Here is a 17,114-nt window from a genome sequence, read left to right as displayed (position 1 = left end):
TCTGTCTAGTGACATTATCCCCATGGATGGCGCAAATGGTTTAAATGGGTCTGAGCACTATGGGACTTAACTTCTGAGGTCATCAGTCCCCTAGAACTTAGAACTGCTTAAACGTAACTAACCTAAGAACATCACACACATCCATTCCCGAGGCAGGATTCGAACCTCGACCGTATCGGTCGAGCGATTCCCGACATGGCGCAAATGTTTCTGGCTGCCTCCGATGCTGTCACCCCTTTACTGAACTCAAAAAGAAGAATATGTTGGAAATGTTCCGATTTCTCTACCTGGCATTCCATTTTCTAGCGTGCACAGCTCCACTCGCTATCTCCAAATGACAATTTGACGATATATAAACCCATACGGCAACACTGAACTACGAATGAAAAATGCCAATCTATAAAAAAACCATAGCAACCAGAATAAAACCATGCAGAACGAAATCGCTACGAAATTATGCACCAACCTAATAGTTTTTCCTTAACTCTGTGACGGTAGAATTCTCGTGATATCTTTGTCAAATCCGAACATGTCCGATCTCGAATCACGGGACGTTCAAACCTGAATCTTCTTCCTCTCATCCTTCTCCCCTCTCTCTCTCTCGTGTGTGTGTGTGTTTGCGTGTGTTCGCTCGCGCACATTGTCTTCAGTACGTCAGATGTCTCAAGGAACGTTTCGTATACAGTAGCTGCGGGCAGCTGCTTCCTGGAAGCGTGTATTTTTACACGCCAGCCGCAGTCGTCAGGAGTCACTTGAGAGGTTATTTTTGGGCGTGCTTCGGAAATCCACTTGATTAATAAAATGCTGGAATCAGCCTGGAGTAAACAGAGGAAGATATCACGTATTCTGTTAACTGGGTGTCTGAATTTGTCCGACATTCAATGTAGGGTTTTATCGATGAAATATTCTATTTTCAACAAATTATTATGCACACGACATATAGTTCAAAAATTCACGTTGGTGTGTGTCAATTTTCCATTGGTTGGAGATACGACTGCTCGAAATTTACGCGCAGAGCGCCGATGGACGTGAGTAATGCACCTCGTCAGATTTGCTAGTGTGCCTACATACGGTACATCCATGTAGCATTTGATGTTTCGGACTTTCTCGTCTAAATTGATGCTTAACAAGTTTTGGGGACGATTCAGAGTTTTCAATAAACAACATGAAACTAGTGGAGTTCGCATTACACATATTTCTTCCGAAAGTGGAATTTAATACATTGTAGCTGAAACAGAGGCCTTCCCTACCACAATCCTTACATGCTCGTTCCAATTGATATCGCTTTGCAACGTTACGTCCAGATATTTAGACGACTTCACTGTGTCATTCAGCACACTACTAACGCTGTATTCGAACATTACGGATTTCTTTTCCTACTCATCTGCATTAACTTATATTTTTCTACATTTAGTGTATCGCACAAACTAGAAATTTTGTCTTAGTCATCTTGTATCCTCCTACAACCACTCCACAACGACATCTTCCAGTAGACCACAGCATCGTCAGCAAACTGCCACAAATTGCTGATTACTCTATCCGCCAGATCATTCCTTTACACAGAAGGTAGCAGCGGCCCTATCATGCTTCAATGGGGAACTCCTGACGATACCCTTGTCTCTTATGAACACACGTCTTCGGGAACAATGCACTGGATTCCGTTATTTACGAAATCTTCGAATGACTCACATATCTGGGAACGTGTGTCAGTTTCCACTGTTATTTATGATTCGCCGTGTGTTGTAGGTGAATTGTACTGCTGTTTTGTTTCGAATTAGGAAACCTGCAGGATTTAGGCTGTAGGATATTAATAATTTGGACAGTGTGCGGAACGGTTCTGTTTGACATATCGAATTTCTTATGGGTGCAGTTTTTCACCCATGTTTGTTCCTTACATACAAAGTGTGTGTGAGGAAGGCGATCATACTGCAATTATCGCAGTACTTTCTAAGTCCTAGTTTAATCTTGTAGTCACTCTGTCGACGGAATTGTGTCGCGGACTACTCTGCACCACACTGCTCTGACAGGCGTTGTAAATGTTATTGTGCCAAGTGAAGTTCAGGTCCCAGTTTAGGTTCATCCCATCAATCGGATTGGGAGAAGAACTTTTTGTTACGACGTCATTAATTCTCGTAATGGTAGCTCTCATGTCCTCTTCTGCTATAAAGCATGTTTTCAAAAAAGTAAATTCTATTTTATCCTAGGTGAAGACCAGGGTGCGATTTGTGCTTTTGCCAGGGGGGGGGGGGGGGGGGGGGATGTCTTAGGGGGTTAGTAGAATTATATATGTTACTAGCTTGGACTTTGGTGTTACGCATGGCTAAACAGCTATTTATAAATAGATGTTAATGCCGAAACTCACTATTCACGCCTATGCATTATCAGAAAAGCGATGCCTTGTTATATCTTTAAAAGCACATTATAGGTAAAGCTTATTTACAAAATCGTCTACATACAGGTATACGAGGGGAATTAAAAAAGTAGAGGCACGTTTGTAAAACGCTGTACTTATTCTGATGATAGAAAACTGAAACATCTTAATAGTATTAATAGTAAGACTTATTAAAAACTTTCAGTGTTCGGCTCCACAAATTTAAATTATATGTAAAGTTTTACTCCAGTGCGTGAGAAATAAACATCCCAGGTTGGGATGCATAAACTAAAACCAGAGGAGGGGATGGTCTGATGCAGAGGGGGGAAATCCCCCACATCCCCCCCCCCCTGCAAATCGCACACTGGTGAAGACTAATTGAAGCAAGGTTGATTGAAGGCCTCAAGTTCGGATACTTGGTGGGAGATGGGGGGCGGGGTTTATTAAAGTTTATAGAAATATAGTCGTGTTTGCTACTGACGTGGAGTTTTGTGAAGAGTGTGGCGTAGGATGCTACAGTTGACAGTCACGTAGACCTCATTCCTACGATCGTCGCACTAACGAATCTGCGCGTCAGTAACTTAGGATGCGAGGCTGTATCCGACAGTGCTTGATAAGCATCTCTACTGTATGTCGTGAATCATAATCATGGATGCCGACAATTTAGACAGTTACTTCAAAGATACAGTTATGTAGACTCACACAAGAGAAACATATAGTGAAGAGTACTATGACGTAAGCGTACTCACTATGTTTGAAAGTCGTCACGTTACATATCTAAGTTGTCTTCTAAGGTTTCGCTATCTGTTCTTGTACACATGGTGTCATACTGCAAAGAGTAATTTACTGATTTATTGTTAGTATCAAAATCCAAGTGACGCGTTCACAGAGACCATATTTACCACATAAACATGAAATTATTCGGAAATGAACTACTGGGAACTTACCGGAAGTTGCACCACGCAAGGACGCTGGCCGGTGGGGAACTACAGGGGACATTCACGTGGGCTTCCATAATGCGTGTAGTAGTTACTGAAGGTATCATGACAGCTGTGGGCTACGTGGACATTATTGCAGTCATCTGCATCACTCCGTGCTTGGTGTCATTTTCCAGCAGGATAACTGTCCGTGTCACAAGTCAGAATCGTGCTACAGCGGTTCGAGGAGCATAATAGTGAACTCACGTTGATGTCTCACCCGCCATATTCGCCAGATCTGAACTTCGTGGAACACATCTGGGGCGCTATATGGCGCAGCTCCACCCCCACAGACCTCCGACGCGCAATTTACTGTAAATGCTTGACCTTTGCGTACACATCTTGTGCCGCATATCTCCGCAAACATATGAAGGACCTATAGAGTCCGTGCTACACAGACAGTCTGCTGTGCCGTGTTAACAAAGGTGGACCAATACGCTATGCAGCGGATGGTCGTAATGTTTAGGCTCATCAGTGTTTATCCAACAAATTGAATGGATCCTGCTGCCCTCATTATCAGTTTAGGCTTTTATCTCATCCGGTTAGTGCATAGCTAATTTCCAAACAAAACTACAGGGTGTGACAAAAATGTGTGGCCAGACTTCCAAGCATCATTCCTTACGGCGTTACTCGCTGCGTTGCTGCTCCTGCTCGTCAGTCGTGTACCCCTTTCGACAGAAACAATTACGACGCCGTTTAAGTTCCCCAGAGTCCGGGCAATGTGCGGCCATTAACTTCGAGCGTGGCTCGCCGTCAACAATAGTGGATGGGCATACACCGTCGCCCTATAGTCCAAGAACACAATAATATTTATACCAAAACATTATACTAGGAATGAGGCACATTAGCGAATAATTCGATAAAAAATGAACCGTGGTTGGATCCGTTGGTTGAAATCCCAAAGGATAACAATATTGCTCAAAACAGACTGATTATAACTTTGTCATAAATCCCTTTCGCCGGCCGTAGTGGCCGAACGGTTCTAGGCGCTACAGTCTGGAACCGCGCGACCGCTACGGTCGCAGGTTCGAATACTGCCTGGGGCATGGATGTGTGTGATGTCCTTAGGTTAGTTAAGTTTAAGTAGTTCGAAGTTTCAGGGGACTGATGACCTCAGAAGCTGAGTCCCATAGTGCTCAGACCCATTTGAATCCCTTTCATTTCTCAGATGCGCACAATGTATGCGAATGATGGCCACATACAAATGACTTGTTGAATAAATGTTCAGTATCTATCAGCAATACTAAATTTGGAATTACTTTGTGCATCTACACCCAGCAGCATGCGATGAACAATACAGTACAACAGTGCTATACATTTTCGAAAACCTAGAAAATCAAAGTCCGCTTCCATTAGCGTAATCATTCCCAGTGACACTAAATTTTCCTGTAGAAATAGTACACAGCCAGTCAGTTGCAAATTGTAAGGTTTATTGAAACCACTTTACTATGGTTTCAACGTTGTCTTTTTTCAGAAGGAAAAATAGGTAACTGTATTACGTATTGTGGCAGAGGTACGTTATAATATAGCCGAAGGGCGACAGTCAAATATAAAATTTCACCTACACAATAAATTACAACATGCACAACATGCTTGTCGTCATTTGCTGTGCGCAGCCTAATTCCGCATACTACTATTGTCCTCTCTTGTGAGAAGCTTACTTTAGCGCAAGCGTTGCGTACGTGACGCTGGTGCACTAGCAGTACATTGGTGGGGATGTGCATACACCAAATGACAACCATGCTGCGTGTTTTAATTTATGGAGGTGAAATTGTTTTCAACTAACGACTTTTGGCTATATTTTAACGTACTATGCCACGACATGTAATCCAGTTATCTACATTTCCTCCTGGAGAACACGTTTTTATAAAGTCGAAACCAAGGTAAAGGGGTTTTAATACGCCTTACAATTTGCAGCTGCTTGGTTGTTTACTATTTGTACAAGAAGATTTCATTCTACGGTTGCTGATCTAGCCGTGTACAATATTTAAAAATATATTTTTTATAGCAATCAGTGCTATTCCAAATAAATCATTTCAAGTCCATCACAACATAAGTGCGTTAAAATACAAGCCTTTACAAGCACACAATTGCAATGACGTACAACAGAAACTCAAGTCGCTCAAGCGACACTAAATCAACTGCCTCTAAAGATTCTAATCCAAGTCCAGAGATTTAGAAATTATCACAAGCGTCCAAGGTTATCCCAAGTTCCGCTACACGAAAGGAACATTCGCAGCACACACACCACCCATAACTTCTCCGACTCCAGACGAAAACACTTCAACAAGAAACTCCAGACGCAAGCCGAAAGACCACGAGCTCTGCTCTGCATGCTTACTTAAGGGTTCGTTCAGACGACCATTCCTCAATGCAGTGCAGATACTTTCATCTTGATCACAAATTATGCTTTTCACAATAATTTCATAGAAATACTTCTGATAAAACATACGGAAATTGTCTGCGCTCAGTTTGCTAACCTTTAATAAAATCACTAATGCATCATTTCAACAATTTTAAACAAATATCAAACATATAAATCGCCACTTCTGGCATTCGAGTCAAAACACTGACTTGACCTCTTCCATAAATCACAACTAGAATTAAATATACGTCATTGAAAAGTTAAACAAGGAAAGTCATGTTGGTAAGATCACCTGTGTGCCTGTGGAGGATTCCATATTTATGGCACTATTTACGTAAATTAACTAAATTATTGTCCGCCCCTGGTAACTGAATGGTCAGCTCGACGGAATGCCATACCTAACGGCCCGGATTCGATTCCCGGCTGGGTCGGAGATTCTCTCCGCTCAGGGACTGGGTGTTGTGTTATCCTAATCATCATCATTTCATCCCCATCGACATGCAAGTCGCCGATGTGGCGTCAACTCGAAAGACTTGCACCAGGCGAACGGTCTACCCGACGGGAGGCCCTAGCCACACGGTATTTACATTCACTAAACTGTTTATAACATTTTTATACATTTCTTTAATGAGAGGAGTAGTCTGTTCTCCCACCTGATGTATCACAAATACGAGTTTCCTGATGGGTTCAGTTGTAACAATGTATTATAAACAATGATGGTAATAATGTTAACAACTTAAGGCTTCAGGCATGGATTTATGTTCAAAGAGCTAGTTTCATAGCTGCGGTTCCAAAGCTGTCACTGTTTTCTTTCTACCACGCTTCTAAGCGTCCGCCGCTGGTAGTCTCGCGGTAGCGTTCTCGCTTCCCGGGCACGGGGTCCCGTAAGGCATTTTACATATTTTCTTTAAAATTATATTAATGACGATATTCCAAGTCACAGGTTCTGCCATCTTAGCTTAAGCCGTGGCCTTGCCGCCGGAACACGCTCGTTTTTCAGCCCAGATACCACGTTGACCGCGGGGCCTCGCGGCCTGCTACTTGCTAGCCACCTTTACTTGCGCAAGCTCGCCTGTCGTGGTGGCCGCCCCAACAAACATTCACGCCGGCCCACAGCCGACATGTCAGATTCGGTCTACCCTACGGCAGTCGAACCAACAACTTGTGCCGTTACATCCTCACACACAGAGGAAGAAAATGTGTTATAGAACGTGGGTCCGAAAACGCTTTATTTCCACGTTAGAACTCATTTTGTATTTCTCTTCGTAATCATATCAATCATGGAAAACGCACAGGAACACAACGTACCAGCATTACATGCGGCGTTTTTTTATAGGAAGTTCTCATAATGCTCTCTTGGTTATGTTTGGCGAGACTGTACAGTAAGTTTAATTCTTAGTTTCACCACCAGTGTTTGCTGTTCCAATTGGACGATGCTAATGTTGACATGTTAGTCGCTTCATTGCTCCACTAAGATCAGGAACATAGTATGAACTGTTTAGTGTTCATAACGGACTGTGAATGCACGTAGCATCAACAGTTTAGTGTTCATCATGTACTTGGTTTTGGACACAGTTCAAAGAAAGTGTGCTCAAATGCGGAATTGGCAGATGCCCGTTTGATGAATGGATTAGCAAATGGTAATGGCTGTGGCGCTCAACGTTTCTATCAGAGGAAATTTCATTAATGACAGTGCCCAACGGGAGGATGTTTGAAGCAATTGATCATCGTCGTAGGGAATATGGATCTATAAGCTTGCTGCTCGCAAGTGGGGGAGGCCTAGGACAAGGACACCTCAACTGCAGGAGGAACTTCTTCGTGCAGATGACGATAACCCTAGTGTCAGAGTAAGACAGTTTCCTGCAACAAGTAAGCTAGCTGGAGTGGTCGAGCGGTTCTAGGCACTACGGTCTGGAACCACACAACCACTACGGTCGCAGGTTCGAATCCTGCCTCGGGCATTGATGTGTGTGATGTCCTTAGGTTAGTTAGGTTAAGCAGTTCTAAGTTCTAGGGGACTGATGACCTCAGAAGTTAAGTCCCAGAGTGCTCAGAGCCATTTGAACCATTTGCAACAAGTAATGTTGACCATATGACTGTCTGAATAGTGCGACATGAGAACTTTCTGTATCTGTACCATGTACAGCGTGTACATGTACTATCAGCAGCAGATTCTCTTACACTGGTTCACTTCTACGAATGGTTCATTCAACATTGTGTTAACTCTCTCTTTGGTGCAAAACTGCTGTTCACAGACGACGGTTGTTTTCAAAGTACGTGGCTGTGTTGAAGAATTGTCGAAACAGAACTCCATCATGGAAGTAAAACGTTTCAGGTCACACGTCCATATAACATACTTTCTACCTTTACTTTTAAGGAATGTTTCCTGGAAGTCTAGCGATATCTTTTTGTTACACTTTGTATATTGCTATTTTTAAAATATTGACTTCTGGCTGGTAAACTAACGTCTTTTAACTTGGAGCTGTAATCACATATTTATATGCGTTTGGTTTATTGTGGTTGATCTTCATATTATAATTTCTAATGTACGAAGGGCGCTCAATAAGCAATACAACTCATTTTCTTCTGAAAGCAGGCTGGTTTTATTCCGGTTTCCAAGACACCACAGTACTCCCCACTGATTTGGCTACAAAACCCTGTTTTTTTAAAATCACAATGTCTGTAAAATATGACAGCTTTAAGCCACCTTAATGGGAGCACATGTAAGGCCGCCTGTACTACTCTACTGGTCGACGTGTGAGCCAAGGTTTTGTTGCACCAATAAACTCCCCGTCAACCACATACTATTTCCCACAAAATGGAAGCCAGAGGGTGTGAGACCCGAGCTCTGGGAAGGATGAGGAAGAAGCGTCCAGTGACGTTTTGTGTTTGCTATGACGTCAGACGTCTCGCCCAACTACTCACCGTGCTTTTGTTCACTTCCAGACCGCCGTAGGCGTACAGCACGTTCCTAACGAATATCTGCGATGATCTGGTTTTCCGTCAGAAGAAACTCAGCGACAGCTCTCCGCTTGGAACGCACCTCCGTTACAGACGCCTTTTTGAAGGCTCCGTATGGCGCTGTCACCTATAGGAACTTCGTGAAACTATGGTTGCTGAAGCAGGAATATTCCACGATCCAACAACAAATTCTGTATTTTTTCAGCCGACATTGGCCTAGAAAAAAAGTTTCGCGTTATTTACTGGACGCCTGTCGTACATAGGAGAGACAAAACCCGCCTGGACAGACGACCGCTCTAACATGCCGCTTACGGGACACGGGAAGGTCAGCCTGGATATGGTTCTTAGACGGTTTTCCACATCCTCCTGGGTGAATGGCAGGCTGGTACCCACTTTCCGACTCAGTTACACTTCACGCACACACGCAGACAATCTTTACCCCACTTGACCATCTCATATCAGAAAAAGATACGAAACACAAACGGTCACCACACAACGCTGCCCAAGGACAGCCATAACTACTTCGCAGCGATAATTTAAAGTCAACAATAACTACCCAGTCAAGCTCTTAAATAGAACTTGGCTTCCAATTGGAGGATTGTGACTCATAAAAGAAAACAATCTTTTCTGGACATGCAACAGAATCTGTTGATTTACCAAGTTACAGATTTAGACCGCCGTAGATACATCAAGTAGTTGTTCTAAAAACGCATTTGCAAATAAACGAATTTAATGATGCAGAACCACCTTGAATACAGTAAATAATACAAAAGATGAAAATAAAATTATTGTTAAAAATGCAAACAGAACTTCCAATGGTCTGTCACATACGTTAAAGAGCAGAAATGACTCGATGAAAACCAAAATATAAATCTACAATCGTTTATGGAATCAGGTCTAAGACGTGCAAGAAAGAGCCAAGTTTTAAGAGGCGGTGTGTCTGTGTGTGGGAGAGGGGGGGGGGGGGGGGAGGAGGGAAAAAGAGAGTAGGGGGGAGGGGGAGGGAGAGAGAGAGGTGAGGAGAGAGAAAAAGGTCTCAAACTTTGAGAGGAAAATATTACATTAACTTTTTGGAGCACTGAAGGACTCAGGTAGTGGAGAATGACTAATACGAAAATTACTTAGAACTGTATAACGTATTTAAAGAAATTTGCACTGTACCAAAATTATAAGCTAAAAATATTAGGTGTAATGAGATCATATGAAAACAATTATTAGTGTGTAGGAAGACCACCAGGACGTTCAAGAATGGACGTTTCGATGATGTGGAAAACAGCTTAATTTTTCAGTTAATAAATGTGGTGCAATGTCCGCCAGTGGATACGGTACACAGGCGTACACAACGAGGGAGCCACACGGGAAGGCAAGCGTATGGAGAGACGCTACAGAGATGTGGTCAGACGCCATAGAGGGCGAACACAACACGGACTGTGTTATGCTTCCGCCTCACATCAAGCAAGTAACTGCCAAGTAAACATTCGTCCATCAAATGCAGATACAAGCAGACGCACTGGTCCTATCAGAGTATATCAACAGTCTTGTTAGTCCGACAGTCTCAACACCGTACCTCACGACAGCGGCAGGAGATATATAAAGTTGCCGCCCAGAACAGCCGAACTGGCCATTCTGCAAGTTACACAAGTAATCTTTAGATTCAGGACAAGACCAGACTGATAACTGCAAGAACGTTTAACTACACTACCACGCATCTTTACCCTCACATTACATAATCTGTAATAATGTTATTTTATTATTGTAAAATGTTGCTAATTTGTGTTGCTTTCAGTTTTTCGGTACTTTTCCTGAACTTAATCGGCGCTATATCGAGGCTGCAGAGTTGCTGCGAGCAAGCCAGCCAACTCAACAACGGCGACTACTTTCGATGGTAGGGGGTTCCCTTCCTTCCGCATTTGTATGTTGATGCCAAGTGTATGTGGTAAACACCTCGGCTCACTCTGAAGATGGCTGGACGTTATTCAGTCGAAATATTAGAAGAAGAAGTCAATTTTATGGTCAACCTGTGGATAAATTTGTAAAAAACAGACCTGTCTGTCAGAATTGTGTTAAGTCAGCCATAAAGAAAGTACATAATTTGTATCCTCTTTGAATAATAATAATAATAATAATAATAATAATAATAATAATAATAATAATAATTGTAATTGTGTGGATCACTGACGTTTCCATCCAAAATGATAGCAAAATCGACGAAAAACAAGTTGCAAATCTTGCTAGATGCGAGGACTTGAAAACAGAACTTCAGCAACTCTTCCGGAACACCAGTGTAAGCGGTCCCAGTGGTTCTCAGCAGACTGGGAGCTATGCTGAAAGACCTTAGTGGGCCCCTGAAAATCATTGGCACTAATAAAAATCTATCTGCCAACCACAGAAAGCCGCTATACTGGGATCTGCACGAATTATCCTCTGACACACTATACAGTCCTCAATACTTGGGAAATGTTGTACTTATAAAAACAAAGGGTATCCCAGCAGTATTGGTCTATATTCAGGTACATGACAGGAACGTTCACGACAGGAAAAAGAGTGTAGCAAACATGTGCTCTAAAATGGATATCTTAGGAGCTATGAGCATCTGTTTATCTTCGCTACTGTGAAAAACACCTCTTCTACGGAACAAGTAGTCGTAGCCCTTAAGGTATGCTTTTTAGAGTCAATGTTTACTAGACTTTCTTGCTTCGAATGATCATTCCTTTCGTGTCCTTCAGTACTGACCATTGTTCCTGGGACACTCTGTATACGAACCTCAGCACCGTGAACCCATTTGCTGTGTTTACTATCAACAATAATTACTCTTCTACCTCCCCAACCTGCGCCTGAAGCGTTCCAAGGTTGCCTGTCATAAGCCGGGATACAGGAGTAATGAAAGAAGAGTAACACCTCAAAAATAAAATAAAAAATCTACCATGTAAGTACAATAAATCTCAGTGTCGCAGTCAGTAATGGACTAAAGGCAGTACAGGATATACGAGCAATTAGTTGAAAGATGCATTATTAGAAAAATAATGGGTGCAATAGAAATGACAGGTGGTTGGAAAATAAAAAGTAAACAGGTCTACTAAGACATAAAGGAAATGTCAGATGTAATGGCAAAGCGGAGGTTAGTGTTCTTTGTCCACCTTTGTCCAATTAATAGGCTAACAAAACACAATCGACTCCTATATTTGTGGAAAAAGAAGTGAACAATAGCATGGATTACAGATATGAGAAAAGGAGAAGCAGAAAGAAAAAAAAAAAAAAGAAAAATTAACCAGATATAACAGAAAGAAACAGCGGAAGATCAAGGATGGAATGTAACAATATTATGAAAAGGAAAGTTGCTACTCACCATGTAGCGGAGATGCTGAGTCGCAGAGAGGCACAACAAAGAGACTGTCACAAATAAGCTTTCGGACAGCAACGCCTTCGTCAGAAATAGACGGTGGACACACATACACACACTCACGCAAGCGCATCTCTTACAAACGACTGCAGTCTCTAGCAAGTGAGTTTCCAGAGAGGCCTTGCTGCTCGAAAACTTATTTGCCGCCGTCTTTTGTTGTGCCTATCTGCGACTCAGCATCTCCGCTATATGGTGAGTAGCAACTATCCTTTTCATAACAGGAAGCAACATTTTTAAAGAAAAATACTACGTTTAGAAAGCTTTAAAGGCAGAAAAAATAAAATCAGGAAAGACAGTGACCGCGGAAAGAGGATAACACGAGGAAAAGGCGGAGGAGTACTGGAAAATAAAGCAACAAAGAAATATGAAGAACTGAAGTGGTTACATGATCCTAGCTGGTTGATATAACAATGATAGTAATAATAATAATCATTATTATTCTGTAATACATGTGCTTTGTTTTCATCGCAGGGAATACTTGTAATATTTGATAGTGCTTTGTCGGGCTCTGACGTCCTCCTGCAGCTTGCGTTTCTGAAGGACAAATTTTTATATTATATAGTGTTCTTAACTTTCAGCTAAGTAGAAGCTCCCATCTGAGACAAAGGCGTAAAGCGACGTCGCTCGAGGTGAACTGAAAAGAGGTGTTAAGAGCCAGTGTTGTAGAGATGACGTGTGTTCATTCACGCTTACCGAGGGAGGGCAGGCCCCTACGCGTCGCGAACAGCCAACCCCACAGCTGCGCCGACGACGCCTGCTTGTCCTTGTCTTTAGCGGCTCTCTTCATGTCTGAGCCGGACGGAAACTGGCGGAGCGCGTGCGATGCTAGAAGCGAGCTAACACGACTGGCGAGGTGATAGGGCCGCGCGCGGGAAGCGACTGAGTGGCAGCGGCTATCTAATCGGAGGGGGAGACCGGCTGCTGCGCGACCAATCACCGACGAGTCGCCTCCAGCCGCTCTGAGTCAACGCGGCGTAGCCAGAAGCTGCTTCACGTGTGCGAGGCGGACGCTTCCGGCACCAAACAAACCCAGACGGCGTCGTCGCACTGGCATGACTAGGCAAAGTCGCGCAGCCGGTTACGCTACCGGCCATTAAAATTGCTACACCACGAAGATGGCGTGCTGCAGACGCGAAATTTAACCGACAGGAAGAAGACGCTGTGATATGCATATGATTAGCTTTTCAGAGCATTCACACAAGGTTGGCGCAGGTGGCGACGCCAACAACGTGCTGACACGAGGAAAGTTCCCAACCTATTTCTCATAAACAAACAGCAGTTGACCGGCGTTGCCTGATGAAACTTTGGTGTGATGCCTCGTACAAGGAGGAGAAATGCGTACCATCACGTTTCCGACTTTGATAAAGGTCGGATTGTAGCCTATCGGGATTGCGGTTTATCGTATCGCGACATTGCTGCTCGCGTTGGTCGAGATCCAATGACTGTTAGCAGAACATGGAATCGGTGGGTTCAGGAGGGTAATACGGAACGCAGTGCTGGATCCCAACGGCCTCGTATCACTAGCAGTCAAAATGATAGGCATATTATCCGCATGGCTGTAACGGATCGTGCAGCCACGTCTCGATCCCTGAGTCAACACATGGGGACGTGAAAGACAACAACCATCTGCACGAGCAGTTCGACAACGTTTGCAGCAGCACGGACTATCAACTCGGAGACCGTGGCTGCAGTTACCCTTGACGTTGCATCACAGACAGGAGCGCCTGCGATGGTATACTCAACGACGAACCTGGGTGCACGAATGGCAAAACGTCATTTTTACGGATGAATCCAGGTTTTGTTTACAGCATCATGATGGTCGCATCTGTGTTTGGCGACATTGCGGTGAACGTACATTGGAAGCGTGTATTCGTCATCGCCATACTGGCTTATCATCCGGCGTGATGGTATGGGATGCCATTGGTTACATGTCTCGGTCACCTCTTGCTCGCATTGACGGCACTTTCAACAGTGGAGGTTACATTTCAGATGTGTTACGACCCGTGGCTCTACCCTTCATTCGATCCCTGCGAAACACTACATTTCAGCAGGATGATGCACGACCTCATGTTGCAGGTCCTGTTCGGGCCTTTCTGGATACAGAAAATGTTCGACTGCTGCCCTGGCCAGCACATTCTCCAGATCTCTCACCAATTGAAAACGTCTGGTTAATGGTGTCCGAGCAACTGGCTTGTCACAATACGCCAGTCACTACTCTTGATGAACTGTGGTATCTTGTTGAAGCTGTATGGGTAGCTGTACCTGTACATGCCATCGAAACTCTGACTCAATGCCCAGGCGTATCAAGGTCGTTATTACGGCCAGAGGTGGTTGTTCTGGGTACTGATTTCTCAGGATCTATGCACCCAAATTGCGTGAAAATGTAATCACATGTCAGTTTTAGTATAATATATTTGTCCAATGATATGCATTTCTTCTTGGTGTAGCAATTTCAATGGCCAGTAGTGTGTATTATTTGTACAGAAGATGCAAAAATGACAATTTGGTAACACAGGAAAACATTACAATAATTACATTAACTACAAAAGGAGTAAACAAGTTTTTATGTGGAAATAATACATTTAACAAATGATCAGAAATAAGATAAATTTACAGTGTGAATCTAGTGTTTGTAACGGAAACTTAATTTAACAATGGGGAAAGCGGACATTGAGCCTGATCACTTAATACATACATTTAATACATTCTGTGTCATATGTTTGTTGATTTCCAGTAAGGTCATCTTTTCACATTTCCTCTCAAAATGCAAAACTTCACATTGCACATCATAGGACTGGTTTTCTGCTAAAAGATGATCAGCAAAGGTCGAATCCTTCCTCTGTAAATCTGCAGCTTCTCTAATGTTCACGTAGCCTAATTGCTATTGCTCTGCCTGACTGACCAATATACACTCTGTCATACTGCTTGCAAATGCTTTTATGTCTGTGCCAGTTGTTACAATTTATCTTTAATACTGGATAAATTTTTTTATATGTTATTGGTATTATAAAATGTAGGCCTGTCGCTGCGACACATTAACTGACATTTTGCCAGTATATGGAATTTTGCATCAGACTTTCCAACTACCGAGTGATTGCTGTTGACCAGCCAGCGTACAGCAGTGGTGCAATTCTATTCATTCTTTCTTCTTTTTTTTAGATTATTATGTGTCAGGTTAAAGCTCTTGCCGTTGCCGGAAGTGCTGCGTTTGAAGGTTTGTAGTTCTGTTTGATAAGCTGATTTGGATAATGGAACAGATAAGAGGCGATACACCATTGAATGGAGAGCTGCATGTTTGAGGCTGTGTGGTTGCAGGGAGGTAGCAGGGATAACGTATCAGTAACTATGTTTTCTCTGTAAATACTAAACAATTTTTTCTCTTACTAATAGCTATATTAAAGCACGAGAAATTTACAGAAGAGCTTCCCATCTCCATTGTAAACTAAATTTTCTTATGTTGTGAGTTTAAATGCCGTTGCAATGTGTATAACTGTGTAATGGTACTGGTCCACAAACACAGCACATCATTGACATATCTGAACCAGTACTTAATTTTACAATCAACGGCCCTTTCTGTAAGAAAATTTGTTCGAACCTGTTCATGAAAATTAAATGTATCTCCACAGAAAAAGTTTGTTTCCACCTTTTTTAGTTGTTGTAATTATTACAATGCTTTCATATGCTAACGTTTTGTCATTTTTGTGTCTTCTGTACAGATAATATCTGTGTAAGTCCCATATCACGTTTATCTGTGTTATCGACATTCAGTTGTCACCTGAAGACGAACTGAGAAGCCGGAAGCCTGTTCATGACAAAATAAATATAATTTAGCAAAACATTAGGAAATGTTTTCTTTTTTAATATTACTCTCCACGATAGTCTATTCTGTGCAAGCCTCTTCATCCCTACATTATTACTGCAACTTATATCCACAACTTGACTAGAAGAAGCGATCGGTTGGTTGGACATGTTCTGAGGCATCAAGGGATCACACCAATTTAGTATAGGAGGAAAGCGTGGAGGGTAAAAATCGTAGAGGGAGACCAAGAGATGAATACACTAAGCAGATTCAGAAGGATGTAGGTTGCAGTAGGTACTGGGAGATGAAGAAGCTTGCACAGGAGAGAGTAGCATGGAGAGCTGCATCAAACCAGTCTCTGAACTGAAGACCACAACAACAACAACAACAACAACAACAACAACAACATAACAACATATGCATCTGAACCTCGTTACTGTATTTGTGGCTTGGACTCTTCCAAAATTTTGACCCCTCACACATCAGCTCCGTTACCAAATCCTCTTGATGCCTCAGGATGTCTGTTATAAACTGAACCCTTCTTTTAGTCAGATTGTGCCAATAATTTCTTTTCTACCCAGTTTGATTCAGCACCTCCTTACTGGTCACTCAGTCTACCCATATAATCTTCTGCCGTTCCTATACCATCGCAGTTCAAAGAATCCTAAGGAAATGCAATCCGACAACAAAGGAAGTAGGTTACAGTACGCTTGTTCGCCCAATGCTTGAATACTGCTCAGCAGTGTGGGATCCGCACCAGGTAGGGTTGATAGAAGAGATAGAGAAGATCCAACTGAGAGCAGCGCGCTTCGTTACAGGATCAATTAGTAATTGCGAAAGCGTTACGGAGATGATAGATAAACTCCAGTGGAAGACTCTGCAGGAGAGACGCTCAGTAGCTCGATACGGGCTTTTGTTAAAGTTTCGAGAACATACCTTCACCGAAGAGTCAAGCAGTATATTACTCCCTCCTACGTATATCTCGCGAAGAGACCATGAGGATAAAATCAGAGATATTAGAGCCCACACAGAAGCATACCGACAATCCTTCTTTCCACGTACAATACGAGACTGGAATAGAAGGGAGAACCGATAGAGGTACTCAGGGTACCCTCCGCCACACACCGTCAGGTGGCGTGCGGAGTATGGATGTGGATGTAGATGTAGAAAAGGTTCTATTCTCTTTTCGCGTGGACTGTTTTCCGTCAGCGTTTCACTGTCGGACGAGAGTACACTCCAGA

General features: G+C 42.9%; 1 protein-coding gene across 1 annotated transcript in view; it reads right to left on the bottom strand.

Moving 5' to 3' along the window:
• Nucleotides 1-12,949, bottom strand: part of LOC126267226 (ovarian-specific serine/threonine-protein kinase Lok-like) — a 208,491-nt gene extending 195,542 nt beyond the window's left edge. Inside the window, exon 1 of the mRNA XM_049972209.1 lies at nt 12,768-12,949. Within this exon, the coding sequence (XP_049828166.1) occupies nt 12,768-12,861 (94 nt within the window). The 5' untranslated portion in view covers nt 12,862-12,949. The remainder of the gene's footprint in view (nt 1-12,767) is intronic.
• Nucleotides 12,950-17,114: the final 4,165 nt, after the last annotated feature.

This window comes from Schistocerca gregaria, chromosome 4 (genome assembly GCF_023897955.1).
Source record: "Schistocerca gregaria isolate iqSchGreg1 chromosome 4, iqSchGreg1.2, whole genome shotgun sequence".
In the NCBI taxonomy this organism is placed as follows: Eukaryota; Metazoa; Arthropoda; class Insecta; order Orthoptera; family Acrididae; genus Schistocerca; species Schistocerca gregaria.
Note: the sequence above shows the minus strand (reverse complement) of the source record. Positions and strands in the feature narration are given on the sequence as shown.